This window comes from Gopherus flavomarginatus, chromosome 3, assembly GCF_025201925.1.
Source record: "Gopherus flavomarginatus isolate rGopFla2 chromosome 3, rGopFla2.mat.asm, whole genome shotgun sequence".
In the NCBI taxonomy this organism is placed as follows: Eukaryota; Metazoa; Chordata; order Testudines; family Testudinidae; genus Gopherus; species Gopherus flavomarginatus.
In genome coordinates this window covers 227,502,176-227,529,288 of record NC_066619.1, presented here as the reverse complement: position 1 = coordinate 227,529,288, position 27,113 = coordinate 227,502,176, and the positions used below count along the sequence as shown (strand labels likewise).

At 42.5% G+C, this 27,113-nt stretch overlaps 2 protein-coding genes across 10 annotated transcripts in view; one reads left to right on the top strand and one right to left on the bottom strand.

Annotated features, from left to right (window-relative positions):
* Positions 1 to 8,496, top strand: part of PCM1 (pericentriolar material 1) — a 94,119-nt gene extending 85,623 nt beyond the window's left edge. For 7 of the 8 annotated variants that reach the window (XM_050947259.1, XM_050947265.1, XM_050947266.1 and 4 more), the window contains 5 exons: positions 3,138 to 3,213; positions 5,109 to 5,350; positions 5,578 to 5,670; positions 5,805 to 5,928; positions 8,175 to 8,496. In XM_050947259.1, coding sequence (XP_050803216.1) covers positions 3,138 to 3,213; positions 5,109 to 5,350; positions 5,578 to 5,670; positions 5,805 to 5,928; positions 8,175 to 8,200 — 561 coding nt within the window. In that variant the 3' untranslated portion in view covers positions 8,201 to 8,496. Of the gene's footprint in view, positions 1 to 3,137; positions 3,214 to 5,108; positions 5,351 to 5,577; positions 5,671 to 5,804; positions 5,929 to 7,127; positions 7,185 to 8,174 lie in introns of all 8 variants that reach the window. The other variant, XM_050947261.1, reaches the window with a different exon arrangement.
* LOC127048242 (general transcription factor IIE subunit 1-like) lies at positions 6 to 27,113 on the bottom strand. 2 transcript variants are annotated; one of them, XM_050947852.1, is made up of 5 exons: positions 26,182 to 27,113; positions 24,544 to 24,745; positions 22,269 to 22,498; positions 20,219 to 20,571; positions 6 to 246 (listed from the first exon to the last, which is right to left on the bottom strand). In XM_050947852.1, the coding sequence occupies exons 1-5, from the start codon at positions 26,627 to 26,629 to the stop codon at positions 223 to 225; spliced, it is 1,257 nt and encodes a 418-aa protein (XP_050803809.1). In that variant the 5' UTR covers positions 26,630 to 27,113; the 3' UTR covers positions 6 to 222. The 2 variants fall into 2 exon arrangements, with proteins under 2 accessions (XP_050803809.1, XP_050803808.1); XM_050947851.1 differs by lacking the exon at positions 6 to 246 and having other exon boundaries at positions 19,763 to 20,571.

Genomic DNA, 27,113 nt, shown 5'->3' with positions numbered 1-27,113 from the left:
GAGTTCTACAAAACCTTAACTTCCCTTCATTAAAATATTTTTATGAGTACCAACTAGCTAAGCTGTCTATGCATTGTATTCTTGAACTGCCAGTCCTTTCTTCTGTTACTTACTAGGGTTGCTTTAAAGAAATGTTATACATGGATACCCTTTTTCCTGTCACACAGTCTTCTTGAGTTCTTGTTGGTAAGGATATTTGCATGATCAGTTCTTGATCCTGTGCTATTTAATGTTTTTATCAATGACCTGGAAGGAAAGAAAAATCATTACTGATAAAGTTTGCAGATGGGAAAAAGATTTGTAAATCAGGCAGTCTTGAGTATGAGTAGGGAGGCTATATTACTTCTTTGTTGGGTATTAGTGTAACCTGACTGGAATACTGTGTCCAGTTCTGCTGTGCACAGTTCAGTAAGGTAGTTGATAAATTAAATATGATTCAGAGATAAGCTGTGACAGTGATAAATGAATTGGAAAACATGCCTCTTAGTGATAGACTGAGCTCCTTGCGCCTGTTTCATTTAATGAAGAAGATAAGGCCAAGAGGTGATTCGATGACAGTCTATAAGTACCTATATGGGGAACAGAAATTTGATAAGAGGACTCTTCGATATAGGAGGCCAAGGTATAACAAGATCCAATAGTTAGCAGTTGAAGATGGACAAATTCAGACTAGAAATAACATGTAATTTTTTAATAGTGAGGATAACTAACCATTAGAACATCTTATCAAGGGTTGTGGTGGATTCTTCATGATGGAAACTTTTAAATCCATATTGAATGTTTTTCAAAAAGATATATGCAGTTGTTCAAACAGCAGTTAATTATGGCCTGTGTTGTATGTGGGAGGTCAGACTAGATGATCAGTTGTATCTTCTGGCCTTACAATTAAGACTAGAATTTGGCATGCCAATTTTTAATACATTTCACAGCAGACGTGTGTAAAAACCACAATATATCCATGTCTAGGAGAGGGCAGGCAACCTGCGGGGAGGAGAGAAGGAAGGGTTTGGAGAAAGAGCCTACACTGCACTCATCCAATCCCCTCTCCTCTCCCCGCCGCGCCCCCCCCCCCCCCCCCCCCGCACAGTGGCTCCTGTCCCATAGGACAGGGCCAGGTTCCCCACTGCAGGTGTTGTGACCTGGCCTGTGTGGTTGCATCGGTTTGGTGAATTCTCCCCCCCATAAGTGGAGACAGAGGTGGTCACACTAAACAGGAGTTGCATTGTGACCCTGTGATGCCACTCAGTTTGGGTGCATCTCACGCTTTATTTAAATTCACTGTTTCCAGCTTTAATATTTCTGCTGTTCATTTCCCACCTTCAGTGAATAATGTTAGTTCAGTTTATTAGAACACCTACTTGCTCAGTAGCCATTTGTGATGTCAAACTGTTGTTGCTTTGTTAGAAATAAGTAATGACTAGATGGATAAAGCCTTTATTTTTCCTTCCACCAAATTGGAAAAAGAGAGAAAATTTGAGAAGAGAGTTGACTTTGAATAGGATGATTTTTCAGAGAAGTTTGCAGGTCTCATAGATTGTGAGCACATAAGATTTCATATTCATCTAGTCCCATCACTTACCTTCATAGATTTTGAAGATCAGAAGTAGAACCAGTACAGTCGTCTAGTCTGACCTGCATAATACAGGCCATCAGAATTTACACAGTGATTCCTGGCATCTGGCCCAACAACTTATGGTTGAATTAAAGCATATATTGTAGAGTGATCCAGTCTCGATTTAAAGACACCAAGTGAGAGTAAATGTACCACATCCTTCACTGTTAAAATAAATTTCAGTTTGAATTTTGCTGGGTTAAAGTTCATGATTTCTTTATAACAGATACTTCGCTAGGGTAGTCTTCAGCTACAGTCTGGTTTTGTGCATCAGTTTAAAGCCTTGCTCTCTCATTAGCATTTTAAAAAGCAGCTTTGGTATGAGAGTGGTTTCCTTTCATAGGTCCCATGATGTGTCCCTACATATTTCAGTTACAATCTGTAGGTATTAAATATCCTCTATAAAAGCTGCTGTTCCAACACTTGTATTTTATAAGATCACCCCCCATAGTGATGATCTCTTTTCAGTCTGTTTTTTAAACTGGATTTAACTCTTGAAATCGGCATTTTAAAAAAAAACCCACTCTTGCCCCCTTTCAAAATGCAAGATAACTGTTTGTAGATGTGGGCATGAATGTAACTTCAGTTTATACTAAAGGATTTGACAGAGAAACCTATTCTCATTGTAATATGATAGCTTACAGTAAAAAAGGTTTGGTCATATCCTTGCTACTCAGTTTTCTAAAAGAACACAGCAACTGTTTCCATCTTTTCTGTTATAGCATTTATGGCAAGGAAATAGAGATATTAAGACAGTTTATCAAAGACTTCTTGAAAGTCCAGATACATTGTCAGGTGATGGTTCTTTCTTCATTCTTTTGTTGGTAACTAAAACTCCATTTGCCTTTGCAGAAGCCATTCCATCATCCCATGTGCCAATACTTGTTTATGATTCTATTCTAAATTTTTTCAGTACAGTTTAACTGTACTGAAGTAAGTTTAGTAGGTTGTAATTTTAAGGATCACTTCTAGAGCTTTTTTTTTATTTAAAAATAGGTACAACTATTGGCTACTCTCTAGCCTTCTAGTACGGTAGCGATTCCAAAATAAAAGTTCAGTATTTTATTAGCTGTTGAGCCACTTCATTGTTCATACTCATTCAAGAGTTTCTGATGATTTGGTTCTAGAGACTTGTTCCTTAATTTGCCAGTGAGTGAAGGGTTGGAAGGACTGACCTATAAAGACCTTTTAAAAACATGTTCATTTTGCTAAAATGCCTAAGAGGTAGGCAAGTATAACTGCCTAAAAGTACTGAATGATGTAAATGCTGATAGAGGAGATTTTCAGTTTGATGTATGGGTTTATGATGAGGACTAATAAGATAAAAGGAAGTAAACAGTAGAACAGGAATAAACAGTAGAACTTACTAAGTATTTAAACTAATATAGACAAGATGTTGGCAGTTATACTGTAAGGAACAAGCATAACTGGTGTGGGGACTTGGGACAGGGAGAGGAAGACTAGATGAACTACTAAACTCTCCCTGATAGAAGTTTCTCATCCAAACATGATTTTTCCCATATAGATTCCAATAGATGAATCTGATAAACCAAATGAATATGAGATTTTATCAACTAAGCAGAAATCTCTTAGTGCTAAAGGTAAGATCTGAATAAAACTTTAAATTATGTACATAACAAAAAAAAAATCATACTGTCACTTTCATGTAAATTTGCCTTCTACAAGAAGGAAGAAGTTGACTAAACTTGTAAGAATATATTCATTTTTTTTTAAATTGGATTGTTTTACTGATCTTGCATGTGCTGAGATCTAATTGTATTAAATGAGAAAAAACAAGCATTTTAAAAGAGAAACCTGAATATAATTGAGTGATAGAGTTGCATTTTGACATTTGTCCATGGTATAACTTTATGGATTGTTTTGATATGGTTCACACACAATTTTAATTGAATATTCTTGTATCAAGAGAAGAAATAACCCATGCTATTGAATAATAGCTGATGAGGATAATACTTTAGTAAACTGGAACATAAAGCTTAAATTTCATAGTCAACAGATAATTGCTGCTGTGCCTACTTCTCACTCCCTGCCATTTTCATCCTTCATTGTCAATAATAAGTGTTTAAAAATATTTGTGATCTTTCCTGTGTGAGAAATCTTATCTTAGATGGGGACTAAATCAAATCCATATCTACTAGAGAAGTGATGGGAAAATGTCAGCACTCCTATAACTGTTCCAAAAATAAATTGCCCTTCTGTTCTTGGCTACTTATTGGCAAAAGATGGCCAGTCTACTGCATGTCATGATGGTTGCGTCTTCTCACCTAAGATTTATTTTCTATTACAGACAATTAGCAGTAGTCTGTTTTCTGCACTGACACATGCTCCTCTTATAGATTGACAACTCTAGCTCTGTGGATTCTGTAGGGCTTCAGCAGTCATGCAAAACATATTAAGAAATTCTGCACATTGTACTGTTTAAAATTTTTATGTAAGAAGAGCATACACAGACTAAAAAAAAGAGACAGTTATGTGCACCTCACATTGTACGTTTGCCCTTTAAGTTCCCATCAGTCCTCATAATAATTGTGCTTTAACTTCAACATTCATGTCAGATCCTTTCTACATGCACCATTCTGTTCTAAAGTTGTACCCGCCCCTGGGAATAGTGTCAAGTCTCTCTTAATATCTTCAGTGTAGGGAAGAAAACTAACTTAATCACAATATGCTGACTCATCATAAAAAAATACTAACCTTGCCTTCAGAAGATTGTATTTTATATTTTGTTTTGATATAAAGTTTGTGGATGATTTAAAAAGCTAATTTAAAAATGAGAATTTTAAATTAACAGACTTAACAAATCTGTGGTTTAACAACTGCAGATTGATTAACTTTCCAAAACACTGCTAAGGATTACTCTGTTTTAGTGCCAAACAACTTTAAAATGAGTGTAGTTTTGCACTGTAGCAATTTACCAGTAAAAAATTGCGCTAACTTCTAAACTTAAAATATTTGATTTTGATGTCATTGTTTATACACAGACAATATTTTAAAATGACCTACTGAGTTTCTTGTAAATTATGGCTTTATATTATCTTTTTTATACATTCTTTGAAATAACTTTTTTAAAAAAAAAAAAGCCTAAAATATTGAACTGCTTACTATGAATCTGATCTATGAACTAGGCAGATTGGTCAAGTTTTTTGCCACAATTGATCTCTTTATTTACAAAATGATGCTTGACTTTAAGGTTAGCCTGTAAACTTCAGGAAGATATTTAATATGTGGTATCTGTAACTTGATATATTGGCTTTTAAATAGGTTCATTTTAGTTTGCACTGAGTGTTAACAGGGCTGTTGCCCTCTCAAATATTTCAGCAAAATTTGATTTCTGTTCCTGTTCCGTTCATGTCAAAGACAAATTGACTAATGTCTGCTGGAAACTTGCTTTTGTTGTTCATTTACATTTAAAAAAAAATTAAGCCGTTTACTTTGTCAAAATCCATGTCTGGATTAAAATGTTTTGTGTTTTTAGATGAACAAGATGTGCCTGCTATTTTGCCTCATTATCTCAATATGTTGGAGAATAAGCAACTTCTAACAGTCAGTGCAGCTGAGTCTGTTACTGCTACTGAGGTGTCAGCAACTGAAGAGCCAAGCCCCTCATTACTAGTAAATGAAATTCAGATATCAGAAACCAAATCCTTGACAGGAAGCCCAGAAAGCTCCATGGCTGGCAGCCCTGATACAGAGTCACCTGTGTTAGTGCATGAATATGTACGTATAGCTTGAGTTTCCATATTGTCTGTCTTGAATATAAAATTTGTCATTTCAAAGTTAAGCCTTCTCTCCAGACTCACTCAGTTTGTAGGTTAAATTGAGCACACAGGCACTTCATTTCTTTTATTTTTAGTTATATTTAAGAGAATTATCAGATATCTATATTAGAACAGAATTATGCATCTCTGCTTTCTTCTTAAAATGTCAAATTCTGTCATCAACAGGAAGCTGGATCTGGAAACATAAGTCAAAAGTCTGATGAAGATGACTTTGTGAAAGTTGAAGACTTGCCCCTTAAACTCACAGTCTATTCAGAGGTATTTTGCTTGCGCTTTTCTGTACTTAGAAATGGCCATCACAGAACTGAGTCTTGTTTTTTAAATTGAGGGGATGTGGGGAGGGAAGAAATACATATGACTCTGGAAACTAATTTGTTTTATCCACTCCCAAGGCAGATCTAATGAAGAAAATGATGGCTGAGGCCCAGACTAACACTTTGTCTGATGCAATACTAGATGGTGATGGAACGCAAGGTGAAGAATTAGCTGGAGACTCTCAAACACTGAAAGAACCTGGTGAGAGATTCTTTAAATTCCTAACTCATGAATCTCCTCTTGGGAGAGTTAAGCTTTTTTAGGGTCTAAAACCTTCAGGATTATTGCTGAGTAAAGCAAGAAAACTCAATCTTCCGATTGTCAGTGTATCAGTTTTCATTGTGACATACTGGAAAATTTGTATTGACATAAATGTTCTTTTTTCTGCTGCTGCTTCCACTAATTTTTACCTGTCAAGATATTCTTGACTGTGACTAAAGAAGCAATCCTTTTCTAAGGAAAGTTAATGGTAAGGAAGGATCTGATATTGTAAGTTATACATCAGCTACTCCTGGGGGAATTCTGCACCAAAAAATTAAAAATTCTGCATATTTTGTTTATCAAAATACTGCAATATAATCATGCTGGTTTCAATTATTTCGGTAATTTATTTAAACTACAATGCAGTGTTTGGAGAATGGGAGTGGGGAGCATTGGAGGAAATCCCCCAAAACATTGCCTAATAGTAATGTAGCTAGGTTTGACCCTTTTTTTTTTCTAGTTATTAGTCAACAAATATATGCAGCCATATGCTCAGTGTTACATCATAGGTAACTGAAGAGCCAGTGAGGGCTGGGGAATCAGACTCACAATTTATATTGGCTACTGACCATCTCCAGAAAGTTCAGTAGCAAATAGTTTATGGAGTACTTTTTCAGTCCAGACATTTAGACCAGTTCTAACCATTTAAATATTTATAAGGCCATGCTGTCCTTTACACCACTCTGGCCATGTAAAGGAGCCTTAAAACTTTTACACCTGTTTTATGCTCCTGGGGAATTCACAAAGACATACCTACCTCCTCAGACACACCCAGAAGCCCTTCTCCTCCATGCCAAGCATGCTGCAATAGTGAGTGGGAGGGACAGGGTGTGTCTGTCTCTCTCTCTCACACACATGACTGCCCACTCCTTCAACACTGGGGGAGTGTGATTTACATCTCTCTTGGCTGCTCTTGGTGCCCAAATCAACCTGTCTGTGCTGCCAGGGAGTGCTGTGTGACTGCTCTTATGGATTTCCTTTGCTCTCCTATCCGAAGACACTTTTCTGCAGGGAAGCAAAGAAGTCTGTGGAGGACATGAATTCTGCACCTGCACAGTGATGCAGAATTCCCCCAGGAGTAGCCTACTAGTGTTTAATACACTTTTTTGTTATGTGATTCAAAACGCCTTCGTTCATAGGTAACTGGGGTCAGATCTGTACATAAAGTCTTAATCTGCATTGACTGCTGCATCGAGGTGAGATGCTTTAGTTACATTTTGAATAGAGGAAAGAACAGGTGAAGGATGACAGGGAAAAAACCCAAGTGTAGCAGATTTTTAAAAAGTAGTCACCTAAGTCTGATGTAACCAGAAATCTCTTGATGACATTTTTAGACATGTAATTCAGATGCCTAAGAGGAATACTTAAAGAACAAGGAAAGGAGGTTGAACCCTCTCTCTCTTGTTCAAGATATGAAGATGCAAGTCACAAAACCAGAAATGGTATTTTAAAAGCCTGGGTATACCTTACTGATTATGGGTCTTAGTTACTTAAACTGATATTTTCTGGTTTACTTTCTGATAGAAATTGAAATGTAATATGACATATTTTGAGTGTAAAAAATTACACTACAATAGACTGTTAGGCTAACTGACATACAAATTCATTATTTTAATTCTGCCCTGAATTTAAAGAGAATTTTAAAACTAATTTTTAAGGGAAAAAATAGAACTTAAAATTTGTCTTAAAACCTTGAATCAATAGCATGCGTTTGTTTGTCAGATTAAAGGGTGCTAGTGCAATGGCAACAGTCACTGCCTGAAACAGTGCCTAGTATTGAAACAAGACATTCTAATTTTCCTCCTAAATGTTAGATTCACATTTAATGGCACTAAGGGCTGGTCTCCCCACAAGTTGCATTTAATTGATTGGTTTCTAAACCAATCTAGTTAAATTGATGGAGCTTGCTTCTATGGACATTTGGTGTGGGTTGAGTACCCTCCTTCAATTTTGCTTAAGTTGGTAACTGCATTAGGATGCTTTTTATATGAAATCAGAGTACCCACATAATGGATTGCACCTATTCAACTAACACAATGTGCATACTGTGTATAGACAACAATGAGGAGGGACTTGTTTTGTCAAGATGTTCTCAGCAATACTTTTAAACATATACCTGTTAAGATATGTATCTGAGATTCAGTAATTGTTCCTGGACATTAATGAGTACAATTTTTATTTTGCAGAAACTGCTGGAGCCCAAAGTGCATGAAAAAATATTCCAGAAACTCCTCCTTAGCCCCTCTCCACATATACCAGTGCATATAGAAAATTGGCACAAACTTCACTGAATTTGAATCTGTATAAAAATGTCAATTAGTTTGACACACTACTGCCTTTAGGATAGATATGCCAACTTCGGCCCAGAGCAGTTTAAACATCTGTAACTGAATCCTCTAGTTACTGTTACTGCACTGTTCTTTTTCTGTCTTAATCTTTTTTATTCATTGTGATTTGTTTAGTAATTTTAAAATGTAGTTTTAAATAAAGGTTGGACTTGTCTGTAAAGTCTTTGAACCATTATTTTATAGTTTCTGGAGAAGTTCTTATGATGCTGTGTGAAGGCATCCAGCTCTCCTGCACAACATGCAGTGCTTTGTATTGAATGCTTATTTGTAGACAGTACAGTGTGCCATTTAAAGGGATGCTGTCAGTTTTCCTATCAATCTGTTGTGGGGGAGGGTAGCTTTCCAAAAAAAAAAAAAACCCAAAGATTTTCCCCTTCACCTGGTACAGTACTATGTAGGTGTAGCTGTACTGTTAATTGCCCAAGCAGATGATTGATGTTGTAAGGAAAACAGGAGTGTTTGTCATCTTGGACTATGTTTGCACTATAACCTAGAACTGAGTGTCCCAGCTCACATATCAACCTAGTGTGAGTGTGTATAAGAGCTAGCAGGAGTATAAGTAGTGTAGCTGTGGTGGCAGGAGCACTGGTATGACTTAACTGTACTGAATACGCTATCCCTGCATCCTGTGTGTATGTGCTGTGCTGTGCTGCTACTGTTAGTGCTACCGTAGCTGCACTGCTATTTTTAGTCAAGCTAGCTCTCCTTGAGCTACTGAGTATTTATAAAGGAGTTGGGCATACTACCCCTAGCTTGTAGAGTAGGTGTAGCCTTAGAGTAATATGAATGCTTACCTTTAACTTAAATATGTCTAGTTGTGGGAGGCAGAAATCAGAGAACTTAAGGGAACTCAAATATTAAGTAGAGTAACTTTTTGGAGAGGAGATAGAAAGCATTACTATTTCCTACACATGATGGATGCTGGATTTAAAAAAACAACCCTGAATTTAAATGAGGGTGGGCCCAATGTTGCTATAAACACTGCAAACAATTTAAAGGGCTCCGAAAATGTGTTTACCTACAACTGTCTATTACAATAATTTGAGATGTTATGAGAGAAGTTTCTTTGATCTGCATTTGAGCACTTCTTATATAATCAGTTTGCCCCCCTTTATATAGGTCTTCTACACAAGCAAAATGTAAGGAATAGGAAAATGTGACAAACTAAATTGGCATAATCATAAACCACTTCTAAACTGACTAGATTCAGTTGTGTTTAGTTTGTCCAGGGTATGTCTGATTATTCCCGGGCATAAAGGACAGTGCCTCAGTCACTGCCACTTAACAGTGAACTTGAATAGCACCTGGTGACAAATTCCATAGGGGAAGTAAGTGTGGAGGGATACTTATAATATTTCTTTTTTAACAGCCTACTTTACAAGAGTCAGTTTCAAATAACACTTGCATTGGTCATTGTTCCCAAGGATGATCTCAGACTAGCGTATTGTCCCCTCTTCCCCCAAGTAATATGATCCCCTATAAGTCATGAAACTATTAGTGCTATACCTCAAAACAAACAACAAAAAACACACACACACACACCTCACAGGGCTCTAAGTTCAAGACATGGAGCCTGTTCCTTGCCTCTGTACCCCAATTTTAACTGTGTAGTTGCTGCTTCTATATCCTCCTGCTGTCCAATTAAAAACTAAATCTTTCCTTGTTCCAGCTCCGTCCAGTTCACTCACTTTTGAACTTTGTAATTTTAATATAAACTGAATACACTTAACCGTTCAGATATGAGCATACAGTCAAGATTTTAGAAACTAACACATTATGCATTCCGTAAGCAAGACTAACACTTCTTAACTCTAGGTTTCCAATTGGCATTTTGTAAATGTTAGTTAACACTTGACAGTACACATCAATATTTGAACTAAACAGATTTCCCTAGCTATCAACCCAGCAATCTTTCAATTGCTAACTTCTTAGTTCAGGTATATTGAGAACAGTTATTTTTATGTAACCAAATCCTTAAAGTGAATATGCATGTTTCAGGAATCAGTGCATTTAAAATTAATAGCAGTACATTATAGAACTGTAGACAAACAAAAATAGCTTGTATTTTATCACTATTAGGGCCTTTTGGTACCAACTAAGAGAACTGTAACTTTTGAAATACCTGATTTAAATGTTTAACCCTTTATCCTAAAGGTCTTATTTTGGCAGTTCCCCTACATGGTGCAGAAAGCATCCCTGACTTTGGGGCTCCAGTAATTGCATCTGTTCCTTTCCTTATTGCTTGCTGATCATTAGACAATGGAAGTCATTCTCTCCAACTGGGGAAACAAGCTGTTCAGCAGCTGCAATGCTACTAGAGTCCAGACTAGAGGAGTAATACAGACCCCCTAATAACTGCTCAACTTCTGTACAATTGGGGGAGGGGGGCAGGGAGATAAATGAACAGAGGGGGCAAGTCTCTCTAATCTCTGCATAGAGTAAACTGATAAGGATTGTTTCTTCTTCGAGTGATTGCTCATATCCATTCCAGTTAGGTGTGCGCGCCGCGCGTGCACATTCATCGGAAAACTTTTACCCTAGCAACTCGGTGGGCCGGCAGGTCGCCCCCTAGAGTGGCGCCATCATGGCGCTTGATATATATCCCTGCCGGCCCACCCGCTCCTCAGTTCCTTCTTACCGCCCGTGTCGGTCGTTGGAACAGTGGAGCGCGGCTTAGCTGACCTCCACTTCCCTAGCTACTCGTAGTTCTCGTGTATAGTTATACAGTTATAATTCTTTTATATATATATTTGTATAGTTATACGTTTTTTCTCTGCTAACATAGTTAGATTGATAATTGTTAGCGGGGTTCAGGAAGTAGCCCCTTCCATGAACCCGGTGCCGGAGCCCATGCACGGCTCACCGGGTTTTAAAATGGGCTCGGCCTGCCAGAAGCCGATGCCGAAGGGAGATCCACACGACTCCTGTTTGAAGTGCCTCAGGGAATCACTTGACAGCTAAGTACCCCATTTGCAAGGCTTTTAAGCCGAGAACAAAAAGGAGCGGGACTTTCACTTACCCCTCCACCTTGGGCGCCGAGCGATGATCAAGCGGCTGGCAGAAGCGCCTCCTCGGCACCGGACTCCGCCGGTACTGCCAAGGCCTTTCGGCACCGGCCGTCGCCGGCACCGAAGTCAACTCGGCACCGCTCCCTTCCTCCGAGGTTGAGAGAGCCTACAATTCCTGCTGGTGCCTGACGGCTCCCCGGCACGCGCCGTGGTAGAGCCCCCTGCTCCTGCTGCTTCCGTGTCACCTGCATCGCAGCCAGAGAGCTCGCCTAAGTCAGATGGCCCGGCACCGACACCTGCAGAGGCACCGATGACATCGGCACCGTCGATTCCAGTCCCCCAGGGCCATTGAATCCGGTGCCTAACAGCTCCCCGGCACGCGCCGTGGTAGAGCTTACTGCTCCTGCTGCTTCCGTGCCGACTGCACCGCAGCCAGAGAGCTCGTCTAAGTCGGATCGCCCGGCACCGACACCTGCTGAGGCACCAATGACGTCGGCACCGTCGATCCCGGTCGCACAAGGGCCGTAGAATCCGGTGCCTGACGGCTCCCCGGCACGCGCCGTGGTTGAGCTACTGCTCCTGCTGCTTCCGTGCCATCGGCACCGCAGCCAGAGAGCTCGTCTAAGTCGGATCGCCTGGCACCAATACCTGCTGCGGCACCGACGACGTCGGCACCGTCGATCCCGGTCCCACAAGGGCCGTAGAATCCGGTGCCTGACGGCTCCCCGGCACGCGCCGTGGTTGAGCTTCTGCTCCTGCTGCTTCCGTGCCAACGGCACCGCAGCCAGAGAGCTCGTCTAGTCGGATCGCCTGGCACCAGCACCTGCTGCGGCACCGACGACGTCGGCACCGTCGATCCCGGTCCCACAAGGGCCGTAGAATCCGGTGCCTGACGGCTCCCCGGCACGCGCCGTGGTTGAGCTACTGCTCCTGCTGCTTCTGTGCCAACGGCACCGCAGCCAGAGAGCTCGTCTCAGTAGGATCGCCCCGCACCGACACCTCTGAGGCACCGACAACGTCGGCACCGTCGATTCCAGTCCCACAAGGGCCGTGGAATCCGGTGCCTGACGGCTCCCCGGCGCGCGCCGTGGTTGAGCTTATTGCTCCTGCTGCTTCCGTGCCGACGGCACCGCAGCCACACAGCTCATCTAACTCGGATCGCCCGGCACCGACGCCCACCGAAGCTGACGACCTCGGTACCGTCCATCCCGGTCCCATGAGGGCCGTCGAATCCGGTGCCTGACAGCTCCCCAGTATGCACTGTGGTTGAGCCTGCTGTTCCCTCCATGCTGGAGGCATTACCAACGGCGAGGGATCTCATTGCCATGACAGAGTCGATGCTGCCTGACCCCGGCACCGCCGGTGCGGGTAATACAGTCTCTTCATGTGACCATCCTCTGTCAGCACAGCAGAGCGGCGCCGTTCATGATCACGGTCCCGCAGACACTCCAGATCCTGTCGGCACGCCCGACACCACTTGCAGTCCCGGTGCTGTTTTCCTCATTGGTACTAGTTGCACTCGCTGCACCGGTCGGTATCCCATTCGCCGACCCGCTATCGGCACCGTTCCGACTCCCGGCACCGCGACAGGTACCTTGACTCCTGTAGCCTCTCCCCGAGCCTCGAGATCTCGGTCGACCTCCAGGCACCATTCTGGTTGCGGGTCTGGATCTCGTTCCAGGTACCGGTACGCATCCCGGTGCCGGTTCCCGGTGCCGAGTTGGGCAAGGTCCGATAGAGTCAGAGACTCTGCCTGTGCCTTCTTTTAGTACCTCCATGGCCATCCGGACACGCATGCGTGTCATCCCACATGCGCAGATCTTATGCTCAGGACCACGATTCTGATATGATGGCCAGCGGGCGCCAGCCCCGAAACCGGCCAAGAGTTCGCTGCCGTCTTGGAGGACGGGGGAAAAGAAAAAGGTACCCAGAGCATCCCTCCAGGCCTCGTTGGATGCAGCAGACTCTGCAGCCAGGACTCTGGCCTTTGGTGTCGCCATGAGGTGCATCTCATGGCTCCAGGTTTTAAACCTCCGGCCGGAGCTGCAGTATGCCATTCAGGATTTACCCTTTGTGGTAAAGGCCTTTCGCGGCAAAGACAGCCCCAGGCTGCCAAGCCTAATGGACAATAGGGTCCTAATGCGCTCTCTCAGCATGCATTTGCCAGCGACCAAACGCAGGCCTTTCTGCCCCCACCCGCCATACTCTGTGCCTAGCCAGAGACAGGACTTTGGCAAACGGCGAGGCCTAGGCGGTCGCAGACGAACGTCAGGACCCCTAAAGAGCCCAGGTCAAGGTCCCTTGCAATTACCACTGGGACCAAAGACGAACCTTCCAAGGTGCGCCTGAGGGCGGTGTACCAGTCACAGACCGGGATCCCAATCCCGCTTTCTCCTGGCGTGGCCCTAGTTAATTTCAGATCGCTGGATCCTGCGCACGGTGGAGCATAGATACCACCTCTAATTTGTTCCAGCCGTGTCCCCGTTCAGGGACCTCTCTCACGAGCAATTCCTCGTACAAGAGGTGCAGACGCCGATGGACGAAAGGGGCAAGGGGTTTTACTCCCGTTATGCCCTAGTTCCCCACTCGAACGCAGGTCTCAGACCTTCCTAGTCCTGCACGGACTCAACCGGTTTAGGATAAGGTTGAAGTTCTGCACGGTATCCCTGGGAACCATTATTCCATCCTTGCCTCCTGGGGGCTACTATGCCGCCCTGGATATGAAGGACGCGTACTTTCGCTACGCCATCTTCCCTCCGCACAGGAGATACCTCCGCTTTCTAGCTGACTGTCAGTACTTCTGGTTTACGGCCATAGTCGCCGCCTACCTTCGCTGATGTCGGATATGCGTTTTTCCGTATCTGGACGATTCGCTTATCCGAGGAGACTCTGAGACACAAACCACTCAGCGCGTGGGCATCGTCACGGTCTTATTCACAGGTCGAGGCCTGATGATTACTATAGAGCAATCCACTCTGGTTCCCACGCAGAGGTTGGACTTCCTAGGAGCTATCTTGGTCTCCTACCTAGCCGGAGCCTGCTTATCACAACTGCGGTTTTAGGCGATGGCAACAATCATCTGAGGTCTGCAGGCTTTCCCAACGACCTCGGCTCGTACTTGTCTCAGTCTCCTGGGTCCATGGTTGCCCGCAAGTTGGTAACCAAACATGCCAAGCTCCGCCTCCGTCCTTTCCAAGTCCGACTCACCTCAGCGTACCACCCGGACAGGGAGCCAATGGTCATGGTAGTCACCGTTCCCTCGAGCACCTTAGGCTCCCTAGAGTGGTGGCTAACTCCCTCCCTGGTGTGGGCAGGGAGGCGGTTTCCTCCGCCCCAGCCCTCACTGCCCCTGACGACGGACGCGTCATCTCTCTGCTCAAGTGCTCACGGTCACCTCCGAGCTTAAGGCCTTTGGTCTTCTCGGGAGCTGGCATTCCACATCAATGCCCCGAAAATGAGAGTAGTCCGCCTGGCGTACCAGGGGTTCCAGCGGCAGCTGCGAGGCCGTTGTATCTCGGTGTTTACAGCCAACACAGCGGCCATGTGCTTCATAAGTATCCAGGGAGGGACATGGTCCTCCCCCCCCCCCTTTTTTGTCAGGAGGCCATCCATTTCCGGGACTTTTGCATGGCCTACTCGATGGAGCTGGTGACGTCCTTTCTCCCAGGCGTTCGGAACGTCTTGGCGCTTGGACTCAGCAGGTCTTTCCTGTCTTACGAGTGATCACTCTGCCCCATGTGAGGCGTTCTGCTGTCCAGAAGCGGAGATGTTTCCTCACATAGACCTGTTCGCTCACCGAGAGAGCAGAAAATGCCAGATGTTCTGCTCCTTCCAAGGTCTCTCCTCAGGATCGGTCTTGGACGCATTCCTGATGCCGTGGAAAGGCCAACTCCATTATGCCTTCCCACTGTTCCCACTGGTTCATTAGGTCCTGCTCAAACTCCGCAGGGGCAGAGCGCGCATCATCATGATCACTCCAGAGTGGTCCAGGCAGCACTGATATACCACGTTGCTCGGCCTGTCAATAACAGACCCAATTACCCTGCCACCCCACCCAGACCTCATCACTCAGGGCAACAACAGGCTTCGTCACTCGGACCTGCAGCCTCTTCGCCTCACGGTGTGGCCGCTGCGTAACTGGGCCAGGGTGACAGGAAGCCTTCCACCTGGTCAACGTACCGGGCCAGGTGGAAGCGTTTCTTCTACAGCTGCAATACGCTCGATCTTGCTCCTGCTGAGGTCTCGACCCCCTCTATTTGGCCTACCTCTGGCCTTCAGCGGCAGGTCCTGGCGGTATCATCGCTGAGGATACACTCAGCAACCATCTCTACCTTCCAGCCAGGCTAAGGTGGACGTTCCGTGTTCTCATGCTCTATGGGTTCGAGATCCCTCAAGGGCTTGGAGAGCTTGCACCCTCGGGTGCGCCGCCAGCCCCAACCTGGGACCTCAACCTAGTTTTAATCAGACTTATGTCTCCCCCAGTCGAGCCGTTCACGACTGGCCCTCTGATATACCCGTCCTGGACGACAAACTTTCCTCGTAGCTGTTACATCGGCCAGACGGGTCTCCGAGCTCAGAGCTCTTACGAGGGTTCCGCCGTACACTAAGTTTCACAAAGACAAGGTGCAGTTATGACCGCACCCGGCTTTCCTCCCTAAGGTGGTTTCGGCCTTTCATGTTACCCACAGCTCAACGCAATGGGCACAACCATTGCACTCCTTGGACATCTGTGGAGTGCTCGCATTTATATTGCGCTGCCAGAACCATTTCGTAAGGTGCCCCAGCTCTGTCACGGTAGCGGGCCAAAGGGAGGGCTTGCTTGTTTTCCTCTCAGAGGATCACATCTCGGGTGATGGCAGACTTCCGAACTTGTTATGATTTGGCTCATATTTTCCCCAAGCCACATCATCGTGCAGTTTACCAGGGCTCAGGCTTCATCTGCCGCCTTGCTGGCTCGTGTTCCTACCCACGAGATCTGTCGCGCAGCTCCATTGGTCCTTGGTCCATACCTTTGCTTCGCAGTATGCCCTGGTTCAACAGTCAAGAGATGCTGTAGCCTCTGACTCAGCAGTTTTCATTCTGCCACATTTCACTCCGACCCCACCGCCTACGTAAGGCTTGGGATTCACCTAACTGGAATGGATATGAGCAATCACTCGAAGAAGAAAAGACGGTTACTTACCTTTGTAACTGTTGTTCTTCGAGATGTGTTGCTCATATCCATTCCACACCCGCCCTCCTTCCCCACTGTCGGAGTAGCCGGCAAGAAGGAACTGAGGAGCGGGTGGGCCGGCAGGGATATATATCAAGCGCCATGATGGCGCCACTCTAGGGGGCGACCTGCCGGCCCACCGAGTTGCTAGGGTAAAAGTTTTCTGACGAATGTGCACGCGCGGCGCGCACACCTAACTGGAATGGATATGAGCAACACATCTCGAAGAACAACAGTTACAAAGGTAAGTAACCGTCTTTTACTTTTGGATCAAAGCCAAAAAGACACCCCTAAGATGTGTGGTACTCTTGAAGCCTGCAGATCTTTAAACATATGGTTCAAACATGGGGTTGGGAATCTGCCAGAAGGTTATGCTACTTTAGCCATTGAACTAAAGATTGTTTTGACCAATAAATATTGCAACCAATCTTCCTTGTTGCAGTTACAACAACTAGAGGAGGAGACATCACTACTGTTTCATAGTGATAAGTGCTTTAAGATGTTCTTTAGAATTTCAAAGTTCTTTGAACAAGGCATTCTCTGAATTTGTACATCAGCATTGAACCACTAAGGGGAAGATGAATAGAAAGAGCTATAACTGTCTGCTTTGGTAGACAGAAGTTTTTCTACTACAGTCAATGCGTGGGGTGTACACGTGAGTAGTCACTTGGTCCAAGGCCTCAGACATCTTATGTCTGGACTTCCAACTTCAGCTGTTTAATCAAGAACTGAACAGAAAACTAGCCCTCAGAATGTCTCCAGGACCCACTTTCACATCAGTTACACTAAAGGCTCCTAACATTTCATTCTCCAAGGAAAATGATTTGAGGCCAAATTGCTGCAGTATGTTCTCTGTGGGCTGATCCAGATATCACTTCTGTAGCTTTGCAGTCCTGCATTTTGATAAGTGTTCACAACACTTGAAATAGCAAAAAGACCCCTGCCTTAGAGCAGTAGTTTTCAAACTTTTGTATTAGTGACCCCTTTCAAACAGCAAACCTGAGTGTGACCCCCCCCCTTATAATTAAAAACACTAATATTTAACACCATTATAAATGCTGGATGCAAAGTGGGGTTTAGGGTGGAGGCTGACAGCTTGTGACCCCCCAGTTTGAGAACCTCTGCCTTAGAGCTATTGCCTTTTGTAAGAGGCATCTTAACTAGCAGATGTATCTACGGAGGAATAAAGCTGCTTCTGCGTTTTCCACCAAGCTAAAATAGTTCTCATGTCAATGCCTCACTTCTTTTCCGACTGTAGTTTTAGTCCATGGATCCCATTAACTCATCCTTCCCTCCTTTGCTTAATCATCCTGTTATGAAAGTTGCATAACTTAAATTACATTGCATAATACCAGAAGGGAGTATAGTACTTTAAACAGGATTGCAGGAGAAAGTGAACTTAAGCCAGTGTTCTGGTGGCTTTATCACCAAACATGATACAGGGGCAAAAAGGTACTCAAGAACATTATAAAATGTAACTATTGCTTAGAGGAAATCAAATACTACATCAAAAAGGAATTGGCCAGGAACCCTTTAGGGACCAAAGGCACATTACAATACCTGCCACTACTGCTTGAAGCACAATCTAGTTCCAAAACAGAAGTAACATGGTAAATCTGTGTGTATTTAGTTTCATAGAACAATGTAAGCTCTATCTTGGATTCACCAATGCTGCCTGACTCTTCATGACTAAAAAAAGCACAACATTGATTAAAAAACTAAAATGCTATTAAATGGGTTTAATTTAACTGATAGGTCTTGAATTGTAGACTTGGAATCATCACTGAGTAGATGTTTCTAGTGAGAGGCCTGCAGGGATCAGTTCTTGAACATATGCAATTTATTATTAAAGACTATGGAAGAAAATAAAATCACTGAAAATATTTGCAGCCAGCAAGTTGGGGAAATGATAAGTAAGAGAACTATCACTGACTCAAAGCGGTCTGGATCACTTGGTAAATCATGCATACAAAGAATTTTAATACAGCTAAAATGTAAACACACATATAAGAACCAACAACGGGCCATAGAAACCTACTGGATGGAGGACTCTCTGGGAAGCTGACTCTGAAAGATTTGGGGATCATGGTGAATAATCAACTGAACATGAGCTCCCAGTGTGACACCGGCCAAAACAGCAAACTCCATCCTGGGATGCATGAAGAGGGGAATCTTCAGTAAAAGTAGAAGTTATTTTTCCTCTGTATCTGGCACTGGTGCAACCTCTGCTGGAATAGTACGTCATGTTCTGGTGCTCACAATTCAAAAAGGATGCGGATAAATTCAAAAGGGTTCAGAGAAGAAACTGTTAAAGGATTAGAAAACATGCCATAGTGGTAGATTCAAAGAGTTCACTCTATTGAGCTTAAAGAGAAGGCTAATGGGTGACTTGATTAGTCTATAGATTTTTACAGGGGAATAACTATTTAATAACGGGCTCTTCAGTCTAGCAGACAAAGGCCAACACGCTGCAGTGGTTGGAAGTTGAAGCTAGAGCACCTGAGACTGGGAACAAGAAATTAATAGTAGGAGTAATCAATCATTGGAACAGTTTACCAGGGGTCATGATGGAGTCTCCATCCCTGGCAATTTTTAAATCAGGTTGGATTTTTTCCCCCTAACATTCTCTAGGAATTGTGGGTAAAAGCATCTGGCCTGTGTTGTACAGGAGGGCAGACTAGATGATTGCAATAATCCCTTCTGGCCTTGGACTATGAATGAGGTGATTTTCTATGGAGGAACCTACCTCTTCTCTGGGACTTCAGCTCACACTTTACACTGAGATTTTTTATTTTTAAAATTCCAACCCATCCCCAAAGGGATCAGTTACAGAGCACTTGGTAATCTTTTAGCTGTGTGGGTTGGTTTTGTTTCTTTGGGGTTGCCAGAGGGCAAAAACAGTTTTTGCTAATCCAGACAATTTTCTTTTTAAATTAGCTATCAAGCTGTTATGATTGTTCATTGCTTTGATTTCAAGTATTAGTATTAACTCTAGAAATCTGGGTGCAGAGATTTGATTGCTCTGGCTGTTATACTCCACCACGATAAAAGCATCCACCCCAGAAGAATGGTTGAACACATTGGCACAAAGGAGTTACAGCAGCAATGAGTTTAATGCACTTATCAAGAAATGGAAATTAATTTAACATCACCTTGGCAGGGATATGGATTACATGACCCATTAAATCCTTTTAGGTTTGGTCACTTGGTTTTAGGCATTTATTTTAGCACTCAGACAATTGTGTCCTGGTGTGATTTATTTATTGATCAGACAAGATGATTCCTGCTTCTAAAGTAATTAAAGCATTACATTTTGTCTCTTCGTTACAATACTTAGCATATTAAACAAAATTTAGGACTGTTTCACAAACAGGAACTATATGGAAACAACCAAGGTTATCTGCAACATCTTCACGTTGTTGCTTTGGAGAAGCAACAGAAGTAAAAATTAAATAGCGAGCTCTCCAAGGAGAGAATTTAGACTATACCACCACCTTCACAAAAATATCCTCAACTTTATATGTGTTTCACCCAGCAACAACTGTAGGTTAAGCTACTACAGGAACTTCACACAGCACATCTAAAAAATTTACATGTGCAGTATAACTGCTTTTTAATTCATGCATTTACTCAAAGACAGACTGGAACATTTCTTGTCCCACCTTAATGTAAATTTCTCTCTCTTCGTCTGTCATAAGTGACACTAGATCTGGATTGGCACTAACTTCACTGTACAAGTGGGCCTGTCCAGCAACCATTACTGTAGGATCCAGTGTTTCCTGCTCCTCTTGTTCCAAGTCACTCCCTGCTGCTTTAACTACCGCAGGTTTTGCATGTTTGGCCTCCTCCTCTGATTCACTGGTGTCACTTTCTGACTCAAGCAGTTTGTTTTTGGCAAGAGGAGGGGGATGAGCTGTGCCAGAGGAAGACTTAGATTCATGGATGAGAAGAGTCCTTATTACTTCATTATCAGGAACAGCTTCCTTAACAGAGTCATCAGTTTCTTTGGACGTTTCTGTTCCCAAAAACAAAAGAGCACCAAATAAGCCACACACAATTAACATGTAAACAGACCCGTAATTTGCCACTTGAACAATCCTACTTAAGTTTGACAATTGCAATCAAATGATAAGACGTCTTTCACAAGTGAATGGAAAGAGTGCTTCCCTGTTCATTTATAAGTAGGGTATATGAAGTATATTAAAATGGGATGGAGAGCGAAGGACAGTAAATGCACCTCCAGCCCTCCTTTAAAATAGAGTGCGCCACCTCAGCTGTAGTTATTGTATCTGATATTGAGCATACCTGTTTCAAAGGTTTTCTAGACATGGCACCCTGGCTGCTTCTGTAATTCAGCACCAGATGTATCAGTTAGGAAATAAAATTAGATTTATGTTTGAAATATATTTAAGTTACCTTAGAAGCATTGAGCCAGTAAAGATTTTTTTGTAGTTGGATCTGGCACATTGTATAACTTACTCCTCAACTGAAAAATTCTGAACAAGATTATATTTGATTAAACTGACCTACTTTAATGGTTTATTCTGTGGTTAATACTTGTTTCCTGATTATCAGTAGATTGCCCTCCTCAGCCTTATGTACATAATAGACCTCTACCCCTGATATAACATGAATTCGGGTATAAATGTGGTAAAGCAGTGCTCTGGGGAGGGACGGGGCAGGGCTGCGCACTCTGGGGGAATCAAAGCAAGTCTGATATAACATGGTTTCATCTATAATGTGGTAAGATTTTTTGGCTCCCAAGAACAGGCTTATATCGAGGTAGAGGTGTATTCCTTTAAGCCTTCAGATCTTTGTTTATAAATCTAATCCAAACCTCATCTTCAGTTTTTGGAGTCGGAGGCCAGCGTTTTCAGAAGTGATCAGTGAATAAGGTGTCTCTCAAACTTGGTGCTCCAAAAGGGCCCAGTTTTCAAAAAAGAGTGCTCAGCACTTTTTGAATGTTAGTACACTTTAAGTGTCTCTAGGCTAGGTGAACATGCTGAATCACTACTAGCATTTGAAAAATCTTGTCCTGTATAGATTTATGTTTGTTAAGGCCAGAAGGAACTAGTTAGTATAAACTAATCTTATCTCCTATATATCACAAGTCATAATGTCTGATTGAGCTAGAATGCATCTTTTATAAAGATGCCCCAACCTTGATTTAAAGGCTTCAAGGGATGGGAAAAAAATATATATACCTCATTCCTTGTCAAGATTTTCAAATGGTTAGTTACCCTCTTAATACATCTTATTTCCAGCTTGAATTTATCTAGCTTCAGCTTCTAGCTATTGAATCTTGTTAAGCTTTTGTCTGCTTGCTTAAAGAGCCCTCTATTAGCAGAAGTCTCCTACATAGGTACTTGTACAGATATAAATATCCCTAAAGCAGCATTCAGTTTCCTGCTATTCCCAGATTTAGAAGAGCTTTACAAAGATGTATTGTTACATAGAATACATCATTCAAGAAGATATTTTAAAATATAAGGCTACTAAAAGATTGGGATTTTTCAGAACTTGGTGGCTAAAGCAAGGTTCTTAAATCTGTATTTAGGTACCTACATGAGGACAGTTTTCAAAAGTGCTGAGTATCCACCAGCTACAAAGGTGGTGGTCAGGAGATAATCAATTACAGTACATTCCTAACTACAAGGACATATCAAAACATGACCATACATTCAAATATTAGGGTCTTGAACTTTGTCTTACCAATACTGGAGTCAGTTGCATATGAAGATGCTCCTTGTACAGTACTTTGTGTCATCCATATAGGATGTTCTTTAGTCACTTTTTCCTTCCCTTTCTTCTTTGGTTCAGAATCTTGGACATCAATGACCAAGTTTTGAACATACATATTAGGGACAGATGAATTCTTGTTGGCCCATTTCTCAGGATGGGTACTGGAGTCCAGGATGCTTGAACACACCTTCTGTTCAAAGCTGAAGGGAAAAAAAGTTTAATTCTTGCTTCCAGGATGTCACTTTCCCAAACTCCAGGGTATTTAAAAGCCCCCCCCCACTAAAACACACCACCACCACCACATCTCTCAAATCAAGGAAACTGACACAAGATTAATTTCAGTTTGGCCAGCTACACCATATCTCGAGATAATTTTATCTCCTCCCCAACCCACGATTAACGTGTGTGTGGTTCTGAGCCCTTAATAGCTGCATACTCTTTTCTAGAGCACATTTTTGGATCAAGTGTATTGTCAAGATTAATATCATGGTTTTCACAGGACAGTAGAGAGTAAAGAGAACAAGAGTAGCCCAAATTAATAGAGAGAAATATAACAAACTTTTAAGAAGCAAGAAACTCCCCCCAATGTGAAAAAAAATCTGAATTTGACAGGTAAATACACACCTTTAATAACTGGGAGTTTTTAAGAGTGCCATACACTACAGATATGCCAAACATAACAGGTCTGTATGTTAAACTGTTATGGAAAAAAAAAAACAAAAAAAACAAACACAAACCACTCAGGCACAATACAAGACAAATAGAGTAGAAAGAACAGTGAAACTAGAATGTTGCACAGAAAAGGATTTTACGTTTATTTATTATTTTCTATGCATTGAACTTGGCATATATTAAGCAAGAACTTGTTGCAGTGCAGCATTAAAGAGACTCCATTCTAGACTTTGTAAAAGGATAAAGTTTAGAGGAGACAAAGGAGTTGTTGGGCAAGTGTTCAATAAGATATAAATAGGGATGGAGACAGAGAATGCTGAAAGTGAGTAAGAAGTAAATAGCAGTAGTCAAGGAGTAAGTGTTAGCGTTACCTGCCAACAAGTAGTTTTGGGGGGCTGGAATTTTGGAAGTTTAGAGAAAGAAGCAGTAAGATGTGCTTGAGGGCCCGGGAGTGCAGGAAAGGAGGCAGAGGAGAATCAAAAGTGATATCAAGGCTGTGAGCTTGGGTAATAGGAAGGATTAAGAAAAGAAGAGAGGATAGGGCTTAAGTGGGAAAGTTAAAAAACAAAACACAAATAATCTGTCATCTAAGCAAATATGGGAGTCAAGTAGTAATGGTATCAATGATGAGGGACAAGTCATTCATGGAAGATAGAGGGGGAAAAAGATGTAGAGAACCATGGGAATCAACACAAAAACTTCAGATAAGCAGAAAGGGGTGGGGGCGGGAACAAAGTTGAGATGGGAATAACACATACCATGTCAGAGGGAGCAGAGAGATGAGAAACATTGCCATGGGGTTGGGGAGGACAGTGGAAGAGGGCTTAACTTGATCAAGCAACAGTTATTGGGGACTTTCTTGAGAGTAATGTCTGTGAAGGAAAGTTGGAGAAAGCCACATGGCAAAAAGTTGGAGGGAAAATGTTAGAGGGAAAATGTTAGAAACTATTGAGTGCAGAGTAGTAGGAACAGAGGCTGAAGGGGAACAGGAAGAGGAGGGTTCTGCGAGAGTGAATCCAATGGAGTTTTAAAAAGAGGAAAACAAGGGCATGTTTGAATGTGGAAAGGAAAGTGAGACAGGTGAGTGACTGAAGGGGATTAAGGTCAGGAGCGGAAGGAGTCAGGAGCAAGAGAGCAGATAACTGGGTTGGAGATAATAGGAGAAGGAAGAGATTGGCATGAAAAATAAGATGGAGGGAAAGAAGTGAAGGAGAGCCTAGCAAAGTGTGTTAGTTCTAATTTTTTAAGCAGTTATCAGGATTTTAGGCAGATACAGAAAAGAAGTAGGCTGGTACTTTTAAGGAAGGCACAGTGACGAAAAGGTGCCAATGTTTAGATGCACAGGAGACAGAACTAAATTATGTAAATACAGGCCTTAGTGGCCTTTTGAAAGACAATTCATTATTCTAGTCAGCATGATTTTACCTCATCATCTTGGGCCACTTTCTGTCCCCTTCTTACATGGGAAGAAAGATTTACAAGTTTAGTTTAAATTATGCTCTGGAAGAAACGAGCCAGAAAAGATTGTTTCCATAAGTTATAACATGTATTGAAAAGAGATTTCTCTTCATACCTTTCTGATAGCTCTGGAATTTCTGTTGGCTGAGGCTCAAGCAAATCATGTGGTAGAACAACATCTTCAGTCTCGTGCAGCAGTGCAAAGATGGGTTCGATCTGTTCGTTAAATTTTGCTAGCAAGGTTCGAGCATCTCGTTTGGGAAGCGCAGAGGCATCCTCCTCAACTTCAGCATTGCAGTAGGTGCAGCGGAAAGTCTCTGCAACATCACCCCCATTTGAAATTCACAAGTTAGTAAAAGATACAAAAATTTAGCAGAGAACTTTGCCAAGGAGTTTGCTCCCCCAATAAACAAGACTTTTGAAGAACAACTCAATTCCATGCTACAACCATTTATTGAAGAGACACAATCAACTTGAAATCCGTTAATCTCAAAAAATTTTGTTAAAAAGGAGTTGCTGATACTAGTCCTGCCTCTGAATCCTAGGGAACAATGAGAGTTTTACAAACACATTTGCCTCTGATTTTGACACACTTGTTGTGTAAAAGATCCACAGAGACTACCAGAGGAAAGAAACTGTGCATTTAGCAACATCTTCTGTATAGTCAGTTTCTTCTAATATCTTATACTCGTTCACTCATCTTAGATGTAACATGGAACAAGAGGTAAAATATTTTCAGGCAGATTTGATGTTTAAATTGAGTGTCCTTTTAAACACAATGGTGCTGTTTCTAGCTGAATCCTGCAGTGAAAACCAGTACCTCTACCTCAAGGAACCTGTTTGAAATGTATAGTCCTACTCTGAACAGTGACTCTGAAAAAGTGTCACGTTCAGCTGCTTCCATATTTATTGTTTCAGTGATTACAGATAAAATTTGCTCAGTTTACAAGTCAAGGATTTTGCCAGCACACAGCCCTGCAAATTCCCTTTACAATCTCAAAATCAAGCTTAGTTCATTCTTTCTGATTCATTCATCCTTACCAGCTACCCAGATGTTTATAGTGTAGGTGTCAGATTGCCATTGCATCATACTTCCCAATGCCTTGTCCTGTGAATCTGAAATGCAACTTCTGGTTCAGTTGGCTTGAAGAAGAGGCAGAAACTCCTGAGTTCTTATGTCAGCTCAGCTCCTGACTTGCTCGTGGCTTTGGAAAGACACTGAACCTCTATGTCTCAGTTCCCTATCTGTAGAATGGGGATGCTTATACCTCCCCCTCTGGTGTTAGGAGAATTAGTTAATGTTGTTAAAATATAGCATTTCAAATTGTTTTATTAATACTTTATGGCATCTTGCCTCTGGATCTTCATGCATTTATAATCATTAAATTAATTTAACCTCACAACACCGAGATGAAATGGGAATTTACTTGCATTTTAAAAGGTGAGGAAATTAAAGACACGTAAAACTTGGTTAAACTACTTGGCCAAGGTCAAACAGCAAGTCCATAGCAGAGCTGAGACTAATCTGAATCCCAGGGCTGCATTTTAGCTACAAGAATACCCTTCCATGTCACCACAGCTCATTCTACAAGTCCAATTATTTCCTTGTACGTTTTTTTTTTTAGGGCAAATGTCCAAAAACATAACCCAATCAACCTGGTTCTATTATGAAATGTGCACAGATCCAGACACATTTAATGCTGCCAATGATTTCCTGAAGGATGAGAGTGGATGAGCAGTCTAGCTGGCATACCTGTGAATATGTCAAACAGCTGATTTACTTCCAGGTCTGTGTAAGTGCTGAAGCAAGATGGACACTTGAAGGAGGACCTAGTAGTTGAATCCCGCTCATCTGCCTCTATCTTCCGGCGCACATGATCCAGTTTGTACTTCACCACATCCACCAGCACCTTGTAGTTGATGTAGTAGTAATTATGCCTTGTACTCTTCCCATTGGGCCCTGTTTCAACCCGCATGCGCAGCTTGACAAATTTATCTGCCTTGAGTGTGTTGAGGACAGTGCGCAACTGTTTGCGTTCATACTTGAGCAGTAGCAACAAGTCATCCTCCTTCACACAGGGGTATCGGATCAATACATCAAGGACCAGTGCGTACTCTACCCCATAGAAGCCACGCACCATGTATTTGGCCAACCGTTTCAGTGCTGCTGGGACTTCCGTAATAACATCTTGATCTCCCATCAGTAACTAAATGGTGTCAGAAAGAGGAGTGTTAGTATATGTAACACCAACAGATCCCAGTTGCCAGGATTGAACCTAGGGCCTCTGGAGCTTAGTGCGTGAGCCTCTACAGCATGAGCTAAAAGCCACATGGCTATTAGCTAAGGCTGTAGAGCAAACTCAATCTCTTTCTCTAAGTGGCCTCGGTACCACTACATGGGATAGTACACCAAACCCAGGAGGTGAGTGTTACATATACAGCCTACTCAATATTAAGTGTTTTGTGAACCTTTGGATAGCTCAGACTGGTTCTAAAGCAGGTCTTCTGCAATGCTGCTCTTTCAATAGGAGCCTGAGTCTGTGTCTACATTCTGTGCAATCGTCGTTAGGTTCTGATCAACATCACCACATCTGGATATTAAAGCTTATTGAATGCTTTTGGGCCTAGCTGTGTATTAGTGAATATCCATGCAACAGATGCCCCCTGCTGGGTAAGAGCACACAG

Excerpts from the sequence above, each read along its gene's own strand:
- LOC127048242 (XM_050947851.1), bottom strand. The coding sequence starts at position 26,629 with ATGGGAGATCAAGATGTTATTACGGAAGTCCCAGCAGCACTGAAACGG. Across the intron at positions 22,499-24,543 it reads ATTCCAGAGCTATCAGAAAG|CTTTGAACAGAAGGTGTGTT; the intron begins GTATGAAGAGAA and ends TTTTCCCTTCAG. Across the intron at positions 20,572-22,268 it reads TGCAACTGACTCCAGTATTG|AAACGTCCAAAGAAACTGAT; the intron begins GTAAGACAAAGT and ends TTTTGGGAACAG.